Genomic DNA, 25974 nt, shown 5'->3' on the forward strand with positions numbered 1-25974 from the left:
CTTGAACCATCTTGGAGCACTGTAGGTGTGTGTACACTGCTTGAACCATCTTGGAGCACTGTAGGTGTGTGTACACTGCTTGAACCATCTTGGAGCACTGTAGGTGTGTGTACACTGCTTGAACCATCTTGGAGCACTGTAGGTGTGTGTACACTGCTTGAACCATCTTGGAGCACTGTAGGTGTGTGTACACTGCTTGAACCATCTTGGAGCACTGTAGGTGTGTGTACACTGCTTGAACCATCTTGGAGCACTGTAGGTGTGTGTACACTGCTTGAACCATCTTGGAGCACTGTAGGTGTGTGTACACTGCTTGAACCATCTTGGAGCACTGTAGGTGTGTGTACACTGCTTGAACCATCTTGGAGCACTGTAGGTGTGTGTACACTGCTTGAACCATCTTGGAGCACTGTAGGTGTGTGTACACTGCTTGAACCATCTTGGAGCACTGTACGTGGGTGTTCACGTGCCCTGACCGCTTAGGGACATGACAGGTGTGTACACGTGCCCTGACCCCTTAGGGACATGGCAGGTGTGTACACGTGCCCTGACCCCTTAGGGACATGGCAGGTGTGTACACGTGCCCTGACCCCTTAGGGACATGGCAGGTGTGTACACGTGCCCTGACCCCTTAGGGACATGGCAGGTGTGTACACGTGCCCTGACCCCTTAGGGACATGGCATGTGTGTACACGTGCCCTGACCCCTTAGGGACATGGCAGGTGTGTACACGTGCCCTGACCCCTTAGGGACATGGCAGGTGTGTACACGTGCCCTGACCCCTTAGGGACATGGCAGGTGTGTACACGTGCCCTGACCCCTTAGGGACATGGCAGGTGTGTACACGTGCCCTGACCCCTTAGGGACATGGCAGGTGTGTACACGTGCCCTGACCCCTTAGGGACATGGCAGGTGTGTACACGTGCCCTGACCCCTTAGGGACATGGCAGGTGTGTACACGTGCCCTGACCCCTTAGGGACATGGCAGGTGTGTACACGTGCCCTGACCCCTTAGGGACATGGCAGGTGTGTACACGTGCCCTGACCCCTTAGGGACATGGCAGGTGTGTACACGTGCCCTGACCCCTTAGGGACATGGCAGGTGTGTACACGTGCCCTGACCCCTTAGGGACATGGCAGGTGTGTACACGTGCCCTGACCCCTTAGGGACATGGCAGGTGTGTACACGTGCCCTGACCCCTTAGGGACATGGCAGGTGTGTACACGTGCCCTGACCCCTTAGGGACATGGCAGGTGTGTACACGTGCCCTGACCCCTTAGGGACATGACAGGTGTGTACACGTGCCCTGACCCCTTAGGGACATGACAGGTGTGTACACGTGCCCTGACCCCTTAGGGACATGACAGGTGTGTACACGTGCCCTGACCCCTTAGGGACATGACAGGTGTGTACACGTGCCCTGACCCCTTAGGGACATGACAGGTGTGTACACGTGCCCTGACCCCTTAGGGACATGACAGGTGTGTACACGTGCCCTGACCCCTTAGGGACATAACAGGTGTGTACACCTGACCCCTGAGGGACATGTAGGACAGGGCCAGACAAGACCTGAGAGGTGAGCCCTGAACGCCCTTCATCACGTACACAAATAGACCAGCAGCAGCCAATTGGCTTAGTGAAATTAGCAAGGTTGGTGCCAATTAGTTTTGGCAAGGTATGCTCCAGGAGCATGGGGTGTATGCTCCAGGTCAGGAGCATGGGGTGTATGCTCCAGGTCAGGAGCATGGGGTGTATGCTCCAGGTCAGGAGCATGGGAGCTGTATGATCCATGCCAGGAGCATGGGGTGTATGCTCCAGGAGCATGGGGTGTATGCTCCAGGTCAGGAGCATGGGGTGTATGCTCCAGGTCAGGAGCATGGGAGCTGTATGATCCATGCCAGGAGCATGGGGTGTATGCTCCAGGTCAGGAGCATGGGAGCTGTATGATCCATGCCAGGAGCATGGGCTGTATGCTCCAGGAGCATGGGGGTGTATGCTCCAGCAGCATGGGGTGTATGCTCCAGCAGCATGGGGTGTATGCTCCAGCAGCATGGGGTGTATGCTCCAGCAGCATGGGGTGCATGCTGCAGGTGTGTGAGGGATCAGGGCAGGGAGACAGTACTGAACTTGGCACTGGTGTGTTACTGTAAATAGTAATGATGTAGGTGATGACTCTTGCTCCAGCCCTCTCTCCCCCTCACCCCTTCCCCTCACTCTTGAATTATTATATACGCAGTCTTCCTGTCCCCTGGAGAACGGGAATTGTTTATGTTGTGCGGTGGGTGTTGTTTACCTTCCCCCAGACGAGCGGTGACCCTTGACCCCGCTGCTCAAGGGCCGCTTCCATCCTCCCTCGTCTCGTCTGACCAGTTCCAGTCCGTTCGTCTGGACCAGAAGTCTTCAAGTGTTTACGCAACCACTTACGGAAGCTGAACCTTCATCATAGTTATCTTGAGGTTATCTTGAGATGATTTCGGGGCTTTAGTGTCCCCGCGGCCCGGTCCTCGACCAGGCCTCCACCCCTAGGAAGCAGCCCGTGACAGCTGACTAACTTCCAGGTACCTATTTACTGCTAGGAAACAGGGGCATTTAGGGTGAAAGAAACTTTGCCCATTTGTTTCTGCCTCGTGCGGGAATCGAACCCGCGCCACAGAATTACGAGTCCTGCGCGCTATCCACCAGGCTACGAGGCCCCCTATGTTACATGTATCAAATGGTATGAGCTTGGACTGTACACAACCTAGGTTGTTATTGGTATAAACAACCTTTGGAGCTCATAAACTGTTTCATAACTGTAAACAAAGCCTTCAAACACAGCCTTCAAAGCCTACACTTACCAAAACCTGATGTACAGGTTTGGTAAGTGTAGAGGTATATGCTTGGCAAGTCCTGGCTCTGAAAGGTTGAACAGTATTTCACAACATAATGTAACAATACCTGTTTGTAAGTTGTGATATAATCTGTGGCGATAAGAACCTCTCTTGGCACCTTCCTGCTCCAGCAACCTTCAGTATTCCCGATTAAATTAACTGATGTTGTTGGTCGTCACTGTTGGTCGTCACTGTTGGTCGTCACTGTTGGTCGTCACAGTTGGTCGTCACTGTTGGTCGTCACTGTTGGTCGTCACTGTTGGTCGTCACTGTTGGTCGTCACTGTTGGTCGTCACTGTTGGTCGTCACTGTTGGTCGTCACTGTTGGTCGGCACTGTTGGTCGTCACAGTTGGTCGTCACTGTTGGTCGTCACTGTTGGTCGTCACTGTTGGTCGTCACTGTTGGTCGTCACTGTTGGTCGTCACTGTTGGTCGTCACTGTTGGTCGTCACTGTTGGTCGTCACTGTTGGTCGTCACTGTTGGTCGTCACTGTTGGTCGTCACTGTTGGTCGTCACTGGGACACAAGCGCTTGCTTGAAGGTCGCCCGGGCTCGGGGAAATTGTCACACACTCTTCCTACCTGACAATCACAACGGAATATTGTGTTAGTGTAAATTAGATGAATTACCACACACCTGCTTATGTTTAGTCTCGCTATAAAACATGAGGTGTTCACCTTTGGTTAAAATTCTGGTGAAAAAATTCGGGAGAGATAGTTCGGTATTTTCCAGCACAATGTGTGTGTGTTTTCACTAGTCCTGCCTGCAAGACTGCAAGATCGAGGTGTTAGCTTTAAGATCGGGCGGAAGTGCTAATTTCCCACTGATTTTCCTCTATCTTGTCTACTACATAATATACTTCTCTCCAACACACACACACACACACACTGACAAGATGGACAAAGCCAAGCTCTTTAGCACGGGTGGAACACGAACAAGGGGACACAGGTGGAGACTGAGTACCCAAATGAGCCACAGGGACGTTAGAAAGAACTTTTTCAGTGTCAGAGTAGTTAACAGGTGGAATGCAATAGACAGTGATGTGGTGGAGGCTGACTCCATACACAGCTTCAAATGTAGATATGATAGAGCCCAATAGGCTCAGGAATCTGTACACCAGTTGATTGACAGTTGAGAGGCGGGACCAAAGAGCCAAAGCTCAACCCTCGCAAGCACAAATAGGCGAGTACACACAAGGGTGCCAGTGTTTTTGTGGATAGCATGCTGTACACGTAATCTTTTGGCCGGGGTTCGATTCCCGGCGCCGGCGAGAAACAAAAATGGGCAGAGTTTCTTTCACCCTGATGCCCCTGTCACCTAGCAGTAAATAGGTACCTGGGAGTTAGACAGCGGTTACGGGCTGCTTCCTGGGCGTGTGTGTGTGTGTGTGTGTGTGTGTGTGTGTGTGTGTGTGTGTGTGTGTGTGTGTGTGTGTGTGTGTGTGTGTGTGAAAAAATGTTAGTAGTTAGTAACAGTTGAGAGGCGGGCCGAAAGAGCAGAGCTCAACCCCCGCAGCACAACTAGGTGAATATATGCACATACACACATTTACAATCCCTCAGATAATCATAGAAGAACCAAACAAGAATACGATAATGTGAACAGAACTTGCATAAATAGCGTACAAAGTTTGGCTGAGTATAACCTTAGATTGAGAGCATAGCTACTAGTAATGGGTGATTTCAATCATGGGGAAAATGACTGGGAATCGGTGGATCCACGAGGGGAAGTAGAAACATGGAGAGCAAAACTAGAAGAAGTTGCAGAAAGAAACTTCCTAACACATCACGTTTAGGGAGGAAACATGAAGACGAGGGAGAGACCAACCACCAAGATTAATCTACACACAAAGCAAAGTAGACATTAAGCAAGAAATCCCATTGAGAGCAAGTGACCATTATGTACTAACCTTAGATTATGAGGTTGTTATGATAGCTGTTGCAAGGGGAAGAGAAGAGGGTAGTGGGAAACTAACTTTCCATAAAGGCCAGTAGAGAAGGTAAGAGAACTTTTAGAGAGAATACCACAGGAAACTGAACTAACAGACAAAACAACACAAGACATGGTGGACTACACAACTACCCAAAGCGAAGAAGCTGAAAGAAGAATTATACCGACCCGTACAGGGAACACAGAACTGAGGAGAATCACAACATGTATATAAGAGAGAGGACGGAATGCACAGGAACTTGGAGAGCAGCAGAGAAACAGAATGAAAATATATATCATTCAAGGGTTGATATATATTCAACCTAAACTATATAGCCACATGAAATTCTACACAAAATTTTGGTCAGAGACTCATCAAGAAAAATGGAGCATTTCTACATGCTAGGTAAGTTTCAGAGAGAAAGAAATCGACCAGTGAAAGATATTTTTATGAATTGAAACTCAGTTAAGTATATACTGGCAGAGAACAGATATTTAAGAAATGAGGAAGTGTACCATGCAGTGTTCATTAGACAGGGCGTGTCTAAGGAGGAAAGGGAGGCTCAAAGAGAATCGGAGAGGAAAAGCAAATGAAAATGCAAAGAGACCAGAAAATAGAACAGGGTGCAGCATGATGCAGATTTGGCAACAGAGTAGAATGCAAGGAAATTGTGGGGCAGACCAGCTTAACACTTAAATGAAGTACTACAAATGAAGATAGCAGGGCTGCCCAGTCTAACGAGGCTTCTACACAAATGAATAGGCGAGAGTGGCCACCCCATCACAGGATGAGCAGCGCTGCCCAATAAACTCGCCCCTCGGGTCAAAATTAAAAAAAAAGTTAAATCCAGATGTAGGTATATATCAAAGTATATTTAACAAGTTGATAACGTGAATATTGTTATCATTTAATAGTGTTAATAGCTGGGCGATATTGTACCCGAAACTTGCTTTCATCTGGGCCACCGAGCTGCCCAAGGGGGGTAGCTTGCCCCCCTCCCCGACCGTGTGGCAACACTCGCACACCAACTCCCCCACATATTTCCGTCTGGGTTCGAGCCCTGGACAGGGAGAGTCACTTGGCAGCGATCCTTAACAGCTTAGCTGCTATAGACCCAGCAGTAATTGGGGACCTGGTTATAAACAGCTTGACGGATCGTATTCCAGGGAAACTAGTAGGGTAAGGCTCACCGTGAGCTATGGGAAGGTCTCTTTACACACAGGTGGGTACAGGACCTCACCCTCCCGTCAGCAGACTCTTAGACGCCTTCACCCTCCTGTCAGCAGACACTAGACACCGTCACACTCCTGTCAGCAGACACTAGACACCTTCACACTCCTGTCAGCAGACCCTAGACCCCTTCACACTCCCGTCAGCAGACTGTCATAGTCACCTGTCACGCATCATAGTGCATCATATGCACCTGTCATAGTGACAGGTGCAGAATACCTGTGGCCCCGCTCTACCTGTCATCTACACCTCGCCAGACTCGCCTGTCTGGCCTGCGCTTGAAACAATACAGCGATCCCACGTATGATTGTTATCGGGTAGTTTGTTGCACAAATATAATGCTGTATATATGTAAATGTATATTCATTGTCATTGTATGTATGTAATATACATGTTATATAAGTTAAGCTAACTTTGATGTATCTAATTGTATTTGTTGTTTGTGTATGATTGAAGATTGTGATTGTAAATGTGTGAATATTTATGAGTAAGATTGTGTACAGACGTGTAAGGAATGAATGGTGCGTGTGTGTGTGTCTGTGTGTGTGTGTGTGTGTGTGTGTTTGTGTGTGTGTGTGTTTGTGTGTGTATGTGTGTGTGTATGTGTGTGTGTGTACTCACCTAGTTGTGTTTGCGGGGGTTGAGCTCTGGCTCTTTGGTCCCGTCTCTCAACTGTCAATCAACTGGTACACAGGTTCCTGAGCCTACTGGGCTCTATCATATCTACATTGTAAACTGTGTATGGAGTCAGCCTCCACCACATCACTGCCTAATGTATTCCACTTGTCAACCACTCTGACACTGAAAAAGTTCTTGCTAACGTCCCTGTGGCTCATGTGGGTACTGGAGACGGTGGCCAGGCCCAGCCTCCCTCACCCCTCCAATACATGGTCATACCTACATATAAAGGTGTACACGCAGTTGGCATCCAATAGTTCCTCCTTCACTCACTTGCTCCCTCCTTCTACACTGTAACTCTGACATTACTCCATCCCTTGTTACTGGTTTCCACTTCTGCCCTCTATGGTTTCTTCTCGTCTGCTTGGTGTTATTTATGGTTATCTTGTATGGTGTGATCATGTCTCTGCTCTTCCTATATACCAGTTCTCACGAGTCCAGCAAGCAGTTGTAATGTTATTTTTGGGGTTGGTGAGGTGCGAGTTCTAGGTCGGTGCCGCGTACTCTGGTGGCCCACGGCTGGTGGACCACGGCTGGTGGCGGACCACGGCTGGTGGTGGACCACGGCTGGTGGCGGACCACGGCTGGTGGTGGACCACGGCTGGTGGCCCACGGCTGGTGGTGGACCACGGCTGGTGGCGGACCACGGCTGGTGGTGGACCACGGCTGACGTTCAGTTTTATGACTGATTCTCGTCTGGACCCTGAAGGTTGCTCGTAAATTTGTGTCAGTGTTGTATGTGCCGCTGATGTTATCCCATCTTGCTTGTTGACCTGGTGCCGGCCCCGGGGCACGTCTCCTGGTGTGGCCACACCTGGTGTGACCCAGGACTGGTGTGGCCACACCTGGTGTGACCCAGGACTGGTGTGGCCACACCTGGTGTGGCCCAGGACTGGTGTGGCCACCCCTGGTGTGACCCAGGACTGGTGTGGCCACCCCTGGTGTGACCCAGGACTGGTGTGGCGACACCAGGTGTGGCCCAGGACTGGTAGTGTGGGGGTGAGTGTGATGTAGGGAAACTCTGCTTCCTGCCATATGGTCCACGTCATCTCGGACTTAGTGTCATTATACACGCGTCCTGTGTCAAAGGCTTTCTACCAGTCCAGGAATGTGCAGTCCAGCCGTATTTCCCTTTCTCTGTTTTGGTTTTGACATCGTGTGCGCGCGCACGCGCGTCACCCATGGATGAATTGTGTTGACTTTCTAATGGGGAAAAAATGGGGAAAAAATGGGGAGAAATTGATATATATTGGGGTCTATACTCCCTATTTAACCCTTAACTGTTTACTACATGCATTGATTGCCCCCCCCCTTCCCCTTTCCCCTGCCCTTTTCCCTGCCCTTCCCTTTCCCCTGCCCTTCCCTTTTCCCTGCCCTTCCCTTTTCCCTGCCCTTCCCTTTTCCCTGCCCTTCCCTTTCCCCTGCCCTTCCCTTTTCCCCTGCCCTTCCCTTTCCCCTGCCCTTCCCTTTCCCCTGCCCTTCCCTTTTCCCTGCCCTTCCCTTTTCCCCTGCCCTTCCCTTTCCCCTGCCCTTCCCTTTCCCCTGCCCTTCCCTTTTCCCCTGCCCTTCCCTTTCCCCTGCCCTTCCCTTTCCCCTGCCCTTCCCTTCCCCTGCCCTTCCCTTTTCCCCTGCCCTTCCCTTTCCCCTGCCCTTCCCTTTTCCCTGCCCTTCCCTTTCCCCCTGCCCTTCCCTTTTCCCTGCCCTTCCCTCTCAGACAAGACAACAATTTCACCAATATTTATCTAGTTGTATTTCCACAGGTGAGCTTCCCTTCAGTGACGTCACCTCTTCAGGTAATGTTCCACCTGGCCCGTGTTCACCTTTGTTCACCCTTGTTCACCCTTGTTCACCCATGTTTACCTTTGTTCACCCATGTTTACCTTTGTTCACCCTTGTTCACCCTTGTTCACCTTTGTTCACCCTTGTTCACCCATGTTCACCCTTGTTCACCTTTGTTCACCCTTGTTCACCCATGTTCACCCTTGTTCACTCATCCACTTGTAAGTGTTCAAACATATTTCTATTCATTGTTTACATTATTATATTTGAGTTGTATTCATAAAGTCATTATGAGGAGAAAGCGCTAAGCCAATACGACTATACAGCACCAGGAGCTGGGGTATGGGGACCAAGAGCTGGGGTATGAGGACCAGGAGCTGGGGTATGGGGACCAAGAGCTGGGGTATGAGGACCAGGAGCTGGGGTATGGGGACCAAGAGCTGGGGTATGAGGACCAGGAGCTAGGGTATGAGGACCAGGAGCTGGGGTATGAGGACCAGGAGCTGGAGTATGGGGACCAGGAGCTGGGGTATGGGGACCAAGAGCTGGGGTATGGGGACCAGGAGCTGGGGTATGGGGACCAGGAGCTGGGGTATGAGGACCAGGAGCTGGGGTATGGGGACCAAGAGCTGGGGTATGAGGACCAGGAGCTGGGGTATGAGGACCAGGAGCTGGGGTATGGGGACCAGGAGCTGGGGTATGAGGACCAGGAGCTGGGGTATGGGGACCAGGAGCTGGGGTATGAGGACCAGGAGCTGGGGTATGAGGACCAGGAGCTGGGGTATGAGGACAAGGAGCTGGGGTATGGGGACCAGGAGCTGGGGTATGGGGACCAAGAGCTGGGGTATGAGGACCAGGAGCTGGGGTATGGGGACCAAGAGCTGGGGTATGGGGACCAGGAGCTGGGGTATGGGGACCAGGAGCTGGGGTATGAGGACCAGGAGCTGGGGTATGGGGACCAGGAGCTGGGGTATGAGGACCAGGAGCTGGGGTATGACGACCAGGAGCTGGGGTATGAGGACCAGGAGCTGGGGTATGGGGACCAGGAGCTGGGGTATGGGGACCAGGAGCTGGGGTATGGGGACCAGGAGCTGGGGTATGAGGACCAGGAGCTGGGGTATGAGGACCAGGAGCTGGGGTATGGGGACCAGGAGCTGGGGTATGGGGACCAGGAGCTGGGGTATGAGGACCAGGAGCTGGGGTATGGGGACCAGGAGCTGGGGTCTGAAGACCAGGAGCTGGGGTATAAGGACCAGGAGCTGGGGTGTGAGGACCAGGAGCTGGGGTATGAGGACCAGGAGCTGGGGTATGGGGACCAGGAGCTGGGGTATGAGGACCAGGAGCTGGGGTATGGGGACCAGGAGCTGGGGTATGAGGACCAGGAGCAGGGGTATGGGGACCAGGAGCTGGGGTATGAGGACCAGGAGCTGGGGTATGAGGACCAGGAGCTGGGGTATGAGGACCAGGAGCTGGGGTATGGGGACCAGGAGCTGGGGTATGAGGACCAGGAGCTGGGGTATGGGGACCAGGAGCTGGGATATGAGGACCAGGAGCTGGGGTATGAGGACCAGGAGCTGGGGTGGGGTATGAGGACCAGGAGCTGGGGTATGAGGACCAGGAGCTGGGGTATGAGGACCAGGAGCTGGGGTATGAGGACCAGGAGCTGGGGTATGGGGACAAGGAGGTAGACTGCTAGTTGTATTGGTGTTGTAGTTTAAATTCAAGAGCAGCGTCACGAGAGAGAGAGAGAGAGAGAGAGAGAGAGAGAAGAGAGTGGGTAGAGATAGAGCATAAAGAGCTAGAGAGAGAGAGTGCGAGCGAGAGATCAATTACTCATAATTCAGTACGCTTGACCAAAATGTCTTTCAGTTCAACCAAAGGAGAGAGTAAATACTTCGCTGTCAAGACATTATGTAATACGCCAACCATCCCGGGGTCCCGGTCAAGCTGCCAGTTTGACAGTTATTTTCTTCTCCTGTCCTCTTAAGTTCTGACGGTCAAGCATTACGCAGTGCGAGGCTTCAACTCCTCCTTACCCCTCCCTCCCTCCCTCCCTCAATCATCAATCACAGTTGCCTCCCTGGCAACGCTGCTCTGGGCAGGTCAGCGACTTGCCGTATTTACTTGTTGGCAACCGCAGTCATGACGTCACGATACCACCCAGCTGGTGACGGAGAGTTGCCAAGTACATATATTAGACCTAACACGCAAGCCTAGGCTCCTAATAGAACTGATTGTATACTGCGAATAGAACCAGATTTTGGAGTACTATTAAAACATGTACCTAATTATAGTTGTGTGTGTATGTGTCCCATGTATGTGCATGTGTTTGTGTGTGGAGGGTACATATAGATAAGGATGTACTGTACGAGGACATTCATGTTAGGTGTGGAGAGAGAGAGAGAGAAAGCCTTACTAAGGGTAACTGTACTAAATTGACTGTTTAACACCGCTTAAACGAAGCTGTACAGCAGCCATTTATGTAACGCAGCGCTCAGCTTACGCCTCTAGGAGTGCTCTGAGGTTACTGCTGTAGGCCTCGCCTCCGCCACCTTGTAGGTCCTTGTGGCGGAGTGGACAGCGCTCGCGGGACGTAGTCTTAAGGGCCCGGGTGATATTCCCGGCCGTGGCAGATGCAAATGGCAACGGTTTCTTTGGCCCGATGCCTCTATTCACCTAATAGGTACCCGGGTGTTCGCTGCTACTCTGCACCTTAGGGATTGTGTGAGTGTATGAGAGGTCAGGAGTCAGTATATTAGAGAACCGACGATTAGAAAAGCGGGGTCCAAGAGCTAGCAGCGGGATCCTCCAGGCACACATCACAAATATTAAACACACAAGAGTGAGAGAGTAAGAGTGAGGTAGTGAGAAGTTTCCTCTCCTCAGAGAGAAGATCCCCTCAACGGAATCAGTCGCAAACGACTACATATTTTGTGCTATTATCTACTCTCTATCCAGGGTTAGGTTAGCTTTCATTACGTTTGGTAACGTTAATTCAACGTATTATTAACGATAATGTGAAGGAATTTCATATTTCACTCGCCTACCTCAAGTGAAGGTAGGCCCATATAAGTAAGATAATGTCAGCAGCAAACTCTACACTAGCAAAAGTTAGAACATCATTTAGGGACCTAAATAAGAAGGCATTTAGATCGCTGTACACCACCTACGTGAGACCAGATTTAAGAGTTTGCCGCCCCATCGTGGAGCCTCATCTTAGACAAACTTAAAAAAAGATTTGGAAGCTCGAAAAGGTTCAGAAGTTTGCACCAAGGCTCCTCTCACAATTGTCAGGAATGGGGGTGTGATTGGGCATGGGGTTTGGGGGTCCACCACCACTGACAGGACGGGTATGGGGGTCCACCACCACTGACAGGACGGGTATGGGGGTCCACCACCACTGACAGGACGGGTATGGGGGTCCACCACCACTGACAGGACGGGTATGGGGGTCCACCACCACTGACAGGACGGGTATGGGGGTCCACCACCACTGACAGGACGGGTATGGGGGTCCACCACCACTGACAGGACGGGTATGGGGGTCCACCACCACTGACAGGACGGGTATGGGGGTCCACCACCACTCACAGGACGGGTATGGGGGTCCACCACCACATATATGGGGGTCCACCACCACATATATGGGAGTTTCTAAACAGTTTCCCCCGCCAGCTGTGTGCAGTGGTCAGCTAGAGAGCGGACCAGCGCTCTCAGTACAGTTATACTAATGGTTGGCCTCAGGTGGTCACCGGAATATTAATATCCATTGTAAGCCAACCCGACGGCGGCCCGTCGGCGGCCCGTCGGTGGCCCGTCGGCGGCCCGACGGCGGCCCGACGGTGGCCCGACGGTGGCCCGACGGTGGCCCGACGGCAGCTTTTGCAGTGACCCATTAACTTACATTTGATGTATCAGTGTGTGGGATGTGATTATTTATACTACTATTGTCTCTCTATCCGTGGTTAGGTTAGATTAAGGTATCTTTAATTTTTTTTTAGGTTTAATTTCATTTGGTTACGTTAATACGATGAATTATAGATGTGAAACAGGGAATTCGAAAACTGTTTCAGTGTGCCCACCAATTCCTTTTACAGAGAACCAAATTCTTCAAAGAAAACGTTTTCAGTATATACTTTTCTATATTTTAAACCGACTATTTCTATAGTATTAAAGTTATAACTTGAGAATAACCTCAGTTTACGACAAAGGTTCATTTGCCAGTGTACATGTAGACTCTTACTGGAACCGTAATATGCTTTCACACCATCACAAATATCTTGATAACTTCCTAGGTGGTTTGAGAGACGGTGAGTGGCTTCTCATTGTAATGGACTGGAGGACGGGGGGCTGTATAGGGGGCTGGTGGCGGCAGTTATAGTTGTTGGAACCAGTTGATCTTTGAGGCATGGGTCAGGGGAGGCATGGGTGAGGTGAGGCATGGGTGAGGTGAGGCATGGGTCAGGTGAGGCACGGGTGAGGTGAGGCATGGGTCAGGTGAGGCATGGGTGAGGTGAGGCATGGGTGAGGTGAGGCATGGGTGAGGTGAGGCATGGGTCAGGTGAGGCATGGGTGAGGTGAGGCATGGGTCAGGTGAGGCATGGGTCAGGTGAGGCATGGGTGAGGTGAGGCATGGGTCAGGTGAGGCAAGGGTCAGGTGAGGCATGGGTCAGGTGAGGCACGGGTCAGATGAGGCATGGGTGAGGTGAGGCACGGGTCAGGTGAGGCATGGGTGAGGTGAGGCACGGGTCAGGTGAGGCATGGGTGAGGTGAGGCACGGGTCAGGTGAGGCATGGGTGAGGTGAGGCATGGGTCAGGTGAGGCAAGGGTCAGGTGAGGCATGGGTCAGGTGAGGCACGGGTCAGATGAGGCATGGGTGAGGTGAGGCACGGGTCAGGTGAGGCATGGGTCAGGTGAGGCACGGGTCAGGTGAGGCACGGGTGAGGTGAGGCACGGGTCAAGTGAGGCATGGGTGAGGTGAGGCACGGGTCAGTAGAGCCATACGCCAGGTTAAGTATGTGTTAGACTAGGAATGTGTTATATGGGGTCTTATTACAATTGACAATAACAATCCATTTTGAGAGTTAGTTTAATACAGTAATAGAGGAGACTGGTGGGGCTGGTAGCACCACCACCACCACAACAGTTGGTTGACTGTCTTCCATCATCAGCAGCAGCAGCAGCAGTAGTAGCAGCAGTAAGTCTGCCGCTGTCAGCAGCCTGTAAACTGTGTACACCTCGTCTCTCACTACTCCCACTCAACCTCCTCCTCCTTACTCTTCGCCTTTTCCTTATCCAAGAATTTGGCACTTTTTTTGTGTCTATAAATAGTTTGTAAAGATGAAGTGGGAGTTAATTTGTCTTTATTTAGTCAAGTATGACTGTAAACTTTATTGTACATAATTACCAGCTGTGGCACTAACAGAGTCCTGACATTATTATTATTACAAGTAAAATTAAAAATAGACCAAGTGAATTATTAATAGATATCACAAACCAAGTTGACGGGTGTTGGAAGTGAAGCAGCACCTCCAGGTCGTGTGGGGCTGGCAGCACGCCCACCTCACTATTCCTCTCTGAACCCTCACCCTCCGCCGCCGAGCAACAAACTTGCCGCTCTTTGGTCTTTCGGGACACAAATCACTTTGTCGCCCAGTTCCTTCAGGAGCTACAATGCACATGTTGTCCAGTTACCAAAGAGATTTCGAGGCTTACCATAGCCTGTGCTACCTGCCCCGCTCCTGTGCCAGGTAAGTCTACTACGGGCTCACCATCTTGAGGTTATCTTGAGATGATTTCGGGGCTTTTTAGTGTCCCCGCGGCCCGGTCCTCGACCAGGCCTCCACCCCCAGGAAGCAGCCCGTGACAGCTGACTAACACCCAGGTACCTATTTTACTGCTAGGTAACAGGGGCATAGGGTGAAAGAAACTCTGCCCATTGTTTCTCTCCGGCGCCTGGGATCGAACCCAGGACCACAGAATCACGAGTCCAGCGTGCTGTCCGCTCGGCCGACCGGCTCCCTGCAACCGCCGGCAACCGCCTAGAAACGGTTGTGAGACTGAGGAAGACGGGAAGGACGAGGAGAGGTAGAACGCAACACGCGAGCGCAGGAGACGCCCGCGAAAGGGGTGAGACGACGAACTTGGCGTCTCGCTTCAGGAAAAGACAGACGATCACAGTGCATCAAGTTGAGGACGGCTTCCTCGAGTCTGTAGTGCATACACGAGCGTGAGAAGGCAGGGTGGGCTTCACCGCAATTGAGGCAGCGAGCCTGGGGAGAAGTGCACTCTGACTTAGAATGACTATCATCCCCACACATGGGGCACAGATACACAGTACTGGTGCATTTGAGGACACCGTGCCCGAACTTCCAACACTTATTGCAAAGTCTAGGAGAGGGAATGTACTCCTGAACGGAGCATCTGGCACCAGCAAGAATAATAGAGGGCGGAAGGGCCCTACTATCAAAGGTGATTTTTACAACTCGAAGGGGCTGATGGCGACGACCACGAGGGGGTCGAGTAAACGTGTCCACCTGGAGGACAGAATGGCCTTGGGCTTCGAGGATATGTTTAATATCCTCATGGCAATCTTTGAGGTCCCGAACACCAGTTGCAACATGGTGTTGGAGGAGAACAGTGCCAACATTGGCATTTAACCGAGCGTTCTTGGAGACAATAGCCCGTGCTACTTGGAACTTATTTTCCGAGTAGCTGAATGTTAACCAACAACAACAAAAGGAGGTTTTCAAGCCAATTGGAACAAAGTACCAAACCTCGGTATTTGATGACGTTCTGTATTTCCTTGAAAGAAGCAAAGCAACTCCCCGTTCTATTACCCTGTATTAAAGGTAGGTACTGGCCAATATGGATGATCATATGTAGTCCCACACCACTAGATTAGTATCCTTCCAGGGGAGCACCTTTCTGGGTGCTTGTGAGAGTCACTGGGTGTGTGTGGTGGCCTGCTGGGAGGCTCCTCTTGGTGTCGCTGCCTTCTTCATGTCTCGTAATCTTACCCTGTGATTTACAACATATCGGACCACGTTAGCAATATTGGTCTGCCATCGTACTTCCGCAGGTTCAGTGAAGGTGGGGGCGGCAAGGTGAGGTGATACTGCAGTATGAAAAGAATCGTGATTTAGGCGAGTTCTCTTAGAGATGGTGCATCTCTACCAGTACTCAAAATGTACTACGTTCAAGCAGTTAGGTCACTCATTGATTATACTGCCCCTGTTCTTACATCCCTCAGTGATAACCAGTGGGAGAAACTGGAAGTGTCTCAAAATGATGCTCTCAGAACAATGCTGGGAGCACCTATATGCACGCGTCGAGTGTCTAAGAATGGAAACCAACTTACCAGCCTTAGAAAACAGGATCAAACAAAGGATAGCCACCATAACAGCAAAACTTGTTGGAACCACCGCCAGGCTGTCAATCAAAGACAACATACACAGATCGCTTCACATAAACCATCAATATAGAACAAGCACATGGACGGATAATCTGGTCAAGATTCTAGAGAAAGTGGACTTGAAATGGACCATTAAAAACAAAGGAGAAGATAGACCATATCAACACCTTCGGCAGCCTCCTCCATGGGAAGAATCGAGTCTAAAGATTATCAATGAAGGATTACCAGTTAAAAAATCCGCATGTGACTCGCAGAGGCTCAAAGCAGTCATAGAACGACAAATGGAAACCATCTCAAGACCTACAACGACTCACATCTTCACAGATGGATCAGTTATGATCTGGATCTGATGATTCAAGGAAAGATCAATGGATCAGTTGATCAAGAAAGAGGTTCTGCTGAGGCAGCAGTTTACACTACCAACCATGAAGCTTACTGGAGCATGAATAGTGGGTGCTCAACATTGCAGACAGAATTATATACCCTGAAAGAGGCCATAAACTATACAATTGATAATAATTTACATGATGTCATCATTCATACCGACTCTAAATCTTCGCTCCAGGCATTGTTATCCAGTCAGCACAGAGATAATATACAACTCATCACAGAAATTCAACATATAGGAAAAGAAGTACACAATCTAGGGCTGTCAATCACCCTAAATTGGATACCAAGTCACATTGGCATAGATGGTAATGAAAAGGCAGACTCACTAGCAAAAGCTGGCACTGCTCTACCTGTTGTACAGGTTCAAATACCTCCGAGTTTTTCACAGATTAAGGAGCAAATCAAGAAGAAAATACAACTATCAAAAGTCGCCACAGAGCCAAAGTAGCGGAAGGAAGATCCACTGCGATATGGTACGAACAAGCCACTGGGTACTACTCTACAAGCCTGGCAAAAAGATATCCAGAGACATTGCAGTAGCCATACACAGACTCAGACTTGGCTACAAGTGCTGCTGGGAGGTAATGAACCCAATAGTTAAAGAGTGTCACATCTGTGGAAGAGAAGCAGAGGCGCCACTATTGCACTACTTACTGGAATGTGAAGCTACTGAAGCCCTGCGCATCAAACTCAACATTAATCCAACGACAGCAGCTGCATTACATGCACATTCCAAAGCGATTACTGTATAATGATTAGAAAAGCAGTTAAAGAATGGGACTCACTAGTGAACATTCTGCACCTACATCCGCCACCAAGATAATGTCATTAAAACAAGGCTAAAACAGAAGCGAAAAAGGAGGAAACCCCTCCTCCATTTAAAACTTTGACCCAAATATCACAGTAACAAAGTTATCGCGAATAACCGAACTCAATTACGGGCTCACCATAGCCCGTGCTACATGGCCATTTCGTTCTGAGTAGCTAAATCTAAAACAACAACAACAACAACATAGGCGGGTTTGCAGGGCTGAGTTGGGCACAGCAAATAAAACTCCCCAGCATGGGGTGCTGTTGCTGCTATGATGCGGGCTTTGTTCTCGCCAGATCCATTTTCAAGCATTGTCGAGGCAGTTCTTCCGTTATGAGACTATGGCAGTAAGTCTGTCTGGTGTTTGGGGGCGTGTGTCCGTGGTGGTGAGAGGTGTGCAGTGGTTGCCCTACTGACTGGCTCCTACAGTGAACTCTGCATCGTGAGCTGCTGCCGAGTCCCTCATACTCTCTGGTAGGATCTTTCTTACTAATTCGCTGGGTAGTGCTGCCTCTGCTGCCTTGTGTATGTCTATTCCCCACAAGGCTGCCTGGTAGTCATGCTTGGTCGCACTATCATCTAAGGCTTGAGTGCCTTCTTGAATATTGTCTTCAGGAGGTCAACATATTGACTTAAGGTTGCCAAAAGTTGGTGCGCACCTTAAAGCGTACGTTAGCCTGGGTAAGGTAAGGCGCTATGTGAGAAGGTACACGAGGGCATCATGGGACCAAGGTCCCCTATTCGCTCTCCCATCATCTTTAGGTCATGGAATATTTCCTCGAGGATTACAACAGCGGCGTTGTGACCCAAAGGTGCTGCAAGTAGTGTGTCAAGTACTTGTGCTCAGTCACCGAGCCTGACCAGTCCACACACGAAGGTGAAGGGATGACGACGTTTCGGTCCGTCCTGGACCATTCTCAAGTCGATTGTCTCAAGTCACCGAGCCTTCCAGTAAAGGTGATTTCACAGCATTAATGATGTAACTGACTATGGAACACAAGCTGAGGTTATCTTAGTGATCAACACACTCCACAAGACTGAGAGTACGACTGTGTCAAGCCAACAGTCTCAATATTATGACAAGTATAATTATATGCAACAAATTGTTGTTGTTAACGTTGCCACCACTCCCCAATTATTGTAATTAATGTTAATTGGTGTACTTGGTAATTGATGTACTTAGTAGCGTCTTGACCCAGAGGAGACAGATTAACACTGAAACAAGAACGTTCATACTCCTTTGATAATTATTCGTTTGTTTGCCTTGTTCGGGTAGAATGTAGACACAGTAGTCGCTTCTGTATATATTTATTGACTGAGATAGCAAGGTATATATCTGGCCAGCCGAGGTCCACCTACTCTGAGTCTGTGTGGAGAACTGAGGCTGCTGGGAGCATGCCTGATGCTCCTCTGTCTGGCATGACGTCAGAGGTCTACTTGCCTGTGATTGGTTACATTTCAACTGACATAGAATTTGAGTATAACATAATTACCCAAGTGTCAGTTATAGCTTATCACATCCAGCATGTTGATAATTACTTCAGATATGATAACACTTGGAGAAATCACTCAATAAGGCCAAGGGACCCAGTAAGTTCAAGGTCATATAGCCACAAATTTCAATGACAGGAAATATTAACTAAAATTCCAAATAAATTTTTAATACAGAATTTGGTAATACAAATGTAGTATTTCCGTAAGGTGGACTACCCTAGCTGACAATGGTTGACTTACTAATAATTGAAACTCTAAGGAACCGTTACCTTACTTTGATCAAAGGATGTACAAGCAGTTTTCCTTGGCCCAACAGCCTGTGTCTTACTGCCCCACACCCAGCCACTCCAACCCACAGTACAGGTTTCTCGGAGGAGTTACACCGACCTACCACGAAACTCCGCCCACTTTGGCACCCAAAGGCCAATCACAGAACCGAGGCCTTCTTACTAATTTCTGGGCGGGGCCAAGACAATGGCTTGCAAGGTCGCAGGAGAAGGCCCACTTGTTCCTCGTACATATATTTGCAACTGTCAACTTGTGGCGGGAGGGAGGAGGATAGTGAGAGGGGCCAAGTGAACGTCAGTTACCTCACACCTTGAGCCGCTGTCAACCATCACAACCTGTAGTGGTGTAAGTCCTGTAGGTGACCTCACGTCCTGTAGTGAAACCAGACATCTGCGACAGACGGAGAGCGGCGAGCAGAAAGGTGAGGACAAGCACAGGAGAGGCATTGGCAGCTGGGAACGAGAGACACGGTCAACCCGAGTTTCGTTTCAACCTGATGCCCCTGTTACCTAGCAGTAAATAGCTACCTGGGAGTTAGACAGCTGTTATGGGCTGCTTCGTGTGTGTGTGTGTGTGTGTGTGTGTGTGTGTGTGTGTGTGTGTGTGTGTGTGTGTGTGTGTGTGTGTGTGTGTGTGTGTGTGTGTGTGAAAAAAATTAGTAAACAGTTGATTGACAGTTGAGAGGCGGGCCGAAAGATCAGAGCTTAACCCCCGCAAGCACAACTAGGTGAATACATGCGCGCGCGCGCGCACACACACACACAAAGTAGTTAGTAAACAGTTGATTGACAGTTGAGAGGCGGGCCGAAAGAGCAAAGCTCAACCCCCGTAAAAACACAACTAGTAAACACACACACACACACACACACAACAGTAAAGGAACAGGCAATGAATATAAAGATAGGGGCAGAAGGATTCACTACAAACGACAAGGAAGTGTGTGAGGAACTGAATAAGAAATTCCAGGAGGTCTTCACCTTAGAGCAAAGAGAGATTCCAGAGATAAGAGAGGGAATAGTTAACCGGGAACCACTAGAAGAGTTTGAGATTACCAATGGGTAAGTAAGGAAGTGTTTACTAGAGTTGGATGTGACAAAGGCTATAGGCCCAGATGGAATCTCCCCTTGGATACTAAAGGAAGGAGCAGAAGCACTGTGTCTGCCACTCTCCATAGGGTATAACAAATCACTGGCAACAGGGGAACTGCCAGAAATTTGGAAGGCAGCTAATGTAGTTCCGATATACAAAAAAGGGGATAAACAGGAGGCACTGAACTACAGGCCAGTGTCCCTAACCTGCATACCATGCAAGCTGATGGAGAAGATTGTGCGAAGAAAGCTAGTGGAGCACCTGGAGCGAAAGAACTTTGTAACACAGCATCAACATGGGTTCAGGGATGGCAAATCCTGCCTCACAGGGATAATTGAATTCTACGACCAGGCAACAAAAATCAGGCAAGAAAGAGAGGGGTGGACAGACTACATATTTTTGGATTGCCAGAAAGCCTTTGACACAGTGCCACACAAGAGGCTAGTGAAAAAGCTGGAGATGCAGGCTGGAATGAAAGGGAAGGTACGCCATTGGATAAGGGAGTACCTAAGTAACAGAAGACAGAGTCACTGTGAGGGGTGAGGTCTCAGTTTGGCGAGACGTTACAAGTGGAGTCCCGCAGGGGTCAGTCCTTGGACCATTACTGTTTCTGATATATGTAAATGATCTCCCAGAGGGTATAGAATCGTTTCCTCTCAATGTTTGCGGATGATGCAAAAATTATGAGGATGATAGTAGGAGGCTACAGGACGACCTGGACAGACTGAATGAATGGTCCAACAAATGGCTGCTAAAGTTTAACCCGAGTAAATGCAAAGTAATGAAACTAGGCGGTGGAAACAGGAGGCCAGACACAGGATACAGAATAGGAGATGAAGTACTTAATGAAACGGAAAGAGAGAAAGATCTAGGAGTTGGTATCCCACCAAACCTGTCTCCTGAAGCCCACATAAAAAGAATAACGTCTGTGGCATATGCGAGGCTGGCTAACATCAGAACAGCGTTCAGGAACCTGTGTAAGGAATCGTTCAGAATCTTGTACACCACATATGTAAGACCAATCCTGGAGTATGCGGCCCCAGCATGGAGACCGTACCTAATCAAGCACAAGACGAAGCTTGAAAAAGTTCAAAAGTATGAGACTAGACTAGTCCCAGAACTAAGAGGCATGAGTTACGAGGAAAGGCTACTTGAAATGCACCACATGACAATGGAAGACAGAAAAGTGAGGGGAGACATTATCAGTACCTACAAAATTGTCAGAGGAATTGGCAGGATAGATAAGGATAAACAGTTTAACACGGATGGTATGCGAACAAGGGGACACAGGTGGAAGCTGAGTACCCAAATGAGCCACAGGGACGTTAGAAAGAACTTTTTCAGTGTCAGAGTAGTTAACAGGTGGGATGCATTAGGCAGTGATGTGGTGGAGACTGACTCCATACACAGTTTCAAGTGTAGATATGATAGAGCCCAGTAGGCTCAGGAACCTGTACACCAGTTGATTGACAGTTGAGAGGCGGGACCAAAGAGCCAGAGCTCAACCCCCACAAACACAACTAGGTGAGTACACAACCCCCCCCCCCCCCCACCACACACACACACCTACACATACCTACACCCACACACCGCCCAGGGGGTGTGTGGGTGGAGCAGTAAGTGATATGGTTACGGGCGTCCACTCCACAGAGGACCACTTATCAACACCAACATTCCTCCCGCCCGCTGCCCCCACCCAACCTCCCGCCCGCCGCCCCCACCCAACCTCCCGCCCGCCGCCCCCACCCAACCTCCCGCCCGCCGCCCCCTCCCAACCTTCCCCCCGCCGCCCCCACCCAACCTCCCGCCCGCCGCCCCCTCCCAACCTTCCCCCCGCCGCCCCCTCCCAACCTTCCCCCCGCCGCCCCCCACCCAACCAACCCGCCCGCCACCCCCCACCCAACCTCCCGCCCGCCGCCCCCTCCCAACCTCCCGCCCGCCGCCCCCTCCCAACCTTTCCCCCGCCGCCCCCCACCCAACCAACCCGCCCGCCACCCCCACCCAACTTCCCGCCCGCCGCCCCCACCCAACCTCCCGCCCGCCGCCCCCTCCCAACCTCCCCTCCGCCGCCCCCCACCCAACCAACCCGCCCGCCACCCCCCACCCAACCTCCCGCCCCCCCCACCCAACCTCCCCCCCGCCGCCCCCCACCCAACCAACCCGCCCGCCACCCCCCACCCAACCTCCCGCCCGCCACCCCCACCCAACCTCCCCCCCGCCGCCCCCCACCCAACCTCCCGCCTGCCACCCCCCACCCAACCTCCCGCCCGCCACCCCCACCCAACCAACCGCCCGCCGCCCCCACCCAACCTCCCGCCCGCCACCCCCCACCCAACCTCCCGCCCGCCACCCCCCACCCAACCTCCCGCCCGCCACCCCCCACCCAACCTCCCGCCCGCCACCCCCCACCCAACCTCCCGCCCGCCACCCCCCACCCAACCTCCCACCCAACCTCCCGCCCGCCGCCCCCCACCCAACCTCCCGCCCGCCGCCCCCACCCAACCTCCCGCCCGCCTTGTACCTTATATATATATATATATATATATATATATATATATATATATATATATATATATATATATATATATATATATATATATATATATATATATAAATATAAAATGTTTATTTAGGTAAGGTACATACATACAATAAATTTTTACAAGGATTGGTTGACTTATAGGTAGAGCTAGTACATACAATGCCTAAAGCCACTATTACGCAAAGCGTTTCGGGCATGATAAACTTAAATGACAAGCTTAATACTAATTGAGCATAATGAATAGAATGAAAAGAAATGAAAACATAGATGAAAAAGCAGCACAAATACAATTATGTCAACAAACAGCGCTCTTTAAAGAAAAACAGACATTGGTTGACAATAGAAGGGTAAGGTAGGTTACAGGGAATTTATTAGGTATAGCTTCGTTTTTAACTTAAACTGGTTGAGAGAGGTACCGTCTTTAACATGGTTGGGAAGGTCATTCCACATTCTGGGCCCCTTGATTTGTAGAGCATTTCTGGTTTGATTAAGTCGTACTCTAGGAATATCAAAACTGTATTTATTTCTGGTGTGGTGCTCATGGGTTCTGTTACAACCTTCTATGAAGCTTTTGAGATCAGGATTGGCATTATAGTTTAGCGTTTTATATATGTATAATACACATGAGAGAATGTGCAGTGACTTAATGTCTAACATATTCAGAGATTTGAGTAGGGGTACCGAGTGATGTCTGGGGCCAGAGTTGGATATTGTCCTAATAGCAGCTTTGTGTTGAGTAATTAGAGGACGTAAGTGATTTTGGGTAGTAGAGCCCCAAGCACAAATACCATAGTTGAGATATGGATAGATAAGGGAGTAATAGAGAGTCACCAGGGCATGGCGTGGTACATAATATCTGATCTTAGAAAGAATGCCCACAGTTTTTGAAACTTTTTTTGATATGTTTAGACTGTGTCCCTGGAAATTCAGCTTGTGGTCAATGAGAATGCGAAGGAATTTGCCATCTAATTTGTTACAAATTTGGGTATTGTTTATTTTGAGATTTATTTGATTAGAGGATTTATTGCCAAACAGAATATAGAAAGTTTTGTCAATGTTAAGGGTGAGTTTGTTGGCAGTTAGCCAAAGATGGACTTTATTTACCTCAGTATTTACTGTGGCATTTAGAACAAGGGGGTCAGGACTGGAGTAAATGAAGGTTGTGTCGTCAGCAAATAGAATTGGTTTGAGGTGTTGGGAGGCATTTGGAAGGTCATTAATGTAGATGAGAAAGAGGAGAGGGCCAAGTATGCTGCCCTGAGGAACACCAATGTTGATGGGTAGGGTGGGAGAAATTGTATTATTCACAGAAACATATATATATATATATATATATATATATATATATATATATATATATATATATATATATATATATATACATATATATATATATATATATATATATATATATATGTCGTACCTAGTAGCCAGAACTCACTTCTCAGCCTACTATTCAAGGCCCGATTTGCCTAATAAGCCAAGTTTTCCTGAATTAATATATTTACTATAATTTATTTCTTATGAAATGATAAAGCAACCCTTTTCTCTATGTATGAGGTCAATTTTTTTTTATTGAAGTTAAAGTTAACGTAGATATATGACCGAACCTAACCAACCCTACCTAACCTAACCTAACCTATATTTATAGGTAAGGTTAGGTTAGGTAGCCAAAAAAAGCTAGGTTAGGTTAGGTTAGGTAGGTTAGGTAGACGAAAAAACATTAATTCATGAAAACTTGGCTTATTAGGCAAATCGGGCCTTGAATAGTAGGCTGAGAAGTGAGTTCTGGCTATTAGGTACGACATATATATATATATATATATATATATATATATATATGTCGTACCTAGTAGCCAGAACTCACTTCTCAGCCTACTATTCAAGGCCCGATTTGCCTAATAAGCCAAGTTTTCCTGAATTAATATATTTTCTCTATTTATTTTCTTATGTAATGATAAAGCTACCCATTTCTTTATGTATGAGGTCAATTGTTTTTTATTGGAGATAAAATTAAAGTAGATATATGACCGAACCTAACCAACCCTACCTAACCTAACCTAACCTATCTTTATAGCTTAGGTTAGGTTAGGTAGCCGAAAAAGTTAGGTTAGGTTAGGTTAGGTTAGGTTAGGTTAGGTTGCCGAAAAACAATTAATTCATGAAAACTTGGCTTATTAGGCAAATCGGGCCTTGCATAGTAGGCCGAGAAGTGAGTTCTGGCTACTAGGTACGACATATATATATATATATATATATATATATATATATATATATATATATATATATATATATATATATATATATATTTATATATATTTATATATATATGTATATATATTTTTATATATATATATATATATATATATATATATATATATATATATATATGTCGTACCTAGTAGCCAGAACGCACTTCTCAGCCTACTATTCAAGGCCCGATTTGCCTAATAAGCCAAGTTTTCCTGAATTAATATATTTTCTGTAATTTTTTTCTTATCAAATGATAAAGCTACCCATTTCATTACGTATGAGGTCAATTTTTTTTTATTGGAGTTAAAATTAACGTAGATATATGACCGAACCTAACCAACCCTACCTAACCTAACCTAACCTATCTTTATAGGTTAGGTTAGGTTAGGTAGCCGAAAAAGTTAGGTTAGGTTAGGTTAGGTAGGTTAGGTAGTCGAAAAACAACTAATTCATGAAAACTTGGCTTATTAGGCAAATTGGGCCTTGCATAGTAGGCATAGAAGTGCGTTCTGGCTACTAGGTACGACATATATATATATATATATATATATATATATATATATGTATATATATTTATATATATACTGGTGGGCTGCCTGTCCCTCAAGACAATGAATTATATTGACTTATAATGATGTGGTGAGAGTTAAACTGCGTCAGTAACACATCATTCACCAGTTTATCCTCCAGTCTTGCTGCCACAAGAGGTTGGTGTGGATTAGGTCCATGATATCTTCTCTCTCCTCTCCTGATCAATCAGGCTGTGATCCATACATTAAGCTATGAACAATCGTGTTGAACAGCCTGCTTGACCAGACCACTAACCAGGAGGCCTGGTGAGAGACCGGGCCGTGGGACATTAACCCCCGGAATCACCGAAAGGCCAAGGCTTGTATCGAGATAACCTCCCCCCCCCTCAGGATGCAACCCCACAAGTGTTCCCTAACTCTCCTGGGTACCTAGGTGAACAGAGGTAGTAGGCGAAAGGAAATATGTTCACCCGTTTCTGCCCCACCCGGGAATCAAACCCGAGATACCCGATTGAGTGGAGAAGGAAGCCATCTGTGCTAAGAGACCATAGGAGGCCTAAGGTAGGGCCAGGGCTGCTGGGAGAGCCCAGCAGGTGAGAGATAGGTTGGTGCGTGGTTGTGAGAAGTGCAGGACGGAAACGTTTGGGCTCCAGCCGTGCTTGCTGGAGACCAATT

General features: G+C 48.7%; 1 protein-coding gene across 7 annotated transcripts in view; it reads left to right on the top strand.

Moving 5' to 3' along the window:
- The window catches only part of LOC123765800 (cysteine-rich motor neuron 1 protein), a 141731-nt gene that overhangs the window by 66002 nt on the left and 49755 nt on the right, over window positions 1–25974 (top strand). For 4 of the 7 annotated variants that reach the window (XM_045754558.2, XM_045754560.2, XM_069337125.1 and 1 more), the window contains exon 3: window positions 8470–8502. The exons of the other annotated variants lie outside the window; for them this stretch is intronic. In XM_045754558.2, the coding sequence (XP_045610514.1) occupies window positions 8470–8502 (33 nt within the window). The remainder of the gene's footprint in view (window positions 1–8469; window positions 8503–25974) is intronic. 7 annotated transcript variants of the gene reach the window in all.

This window comes from Procambarus clarkii, chromosome 37 (assembly GCF_040958095.1).
Source record: "Procambarus clarkii isolate CNS0578487 chromosome 37, FALCON_Pclarkii_2.0, whole genome shotgun sequence".
Classification (NCBI taxonomy): Eukaryota; Metazoa; Arthropoda; class Malacostraca; order Decapoda; family Cambaridae; genus Procambarus; species Procambarus clarkii.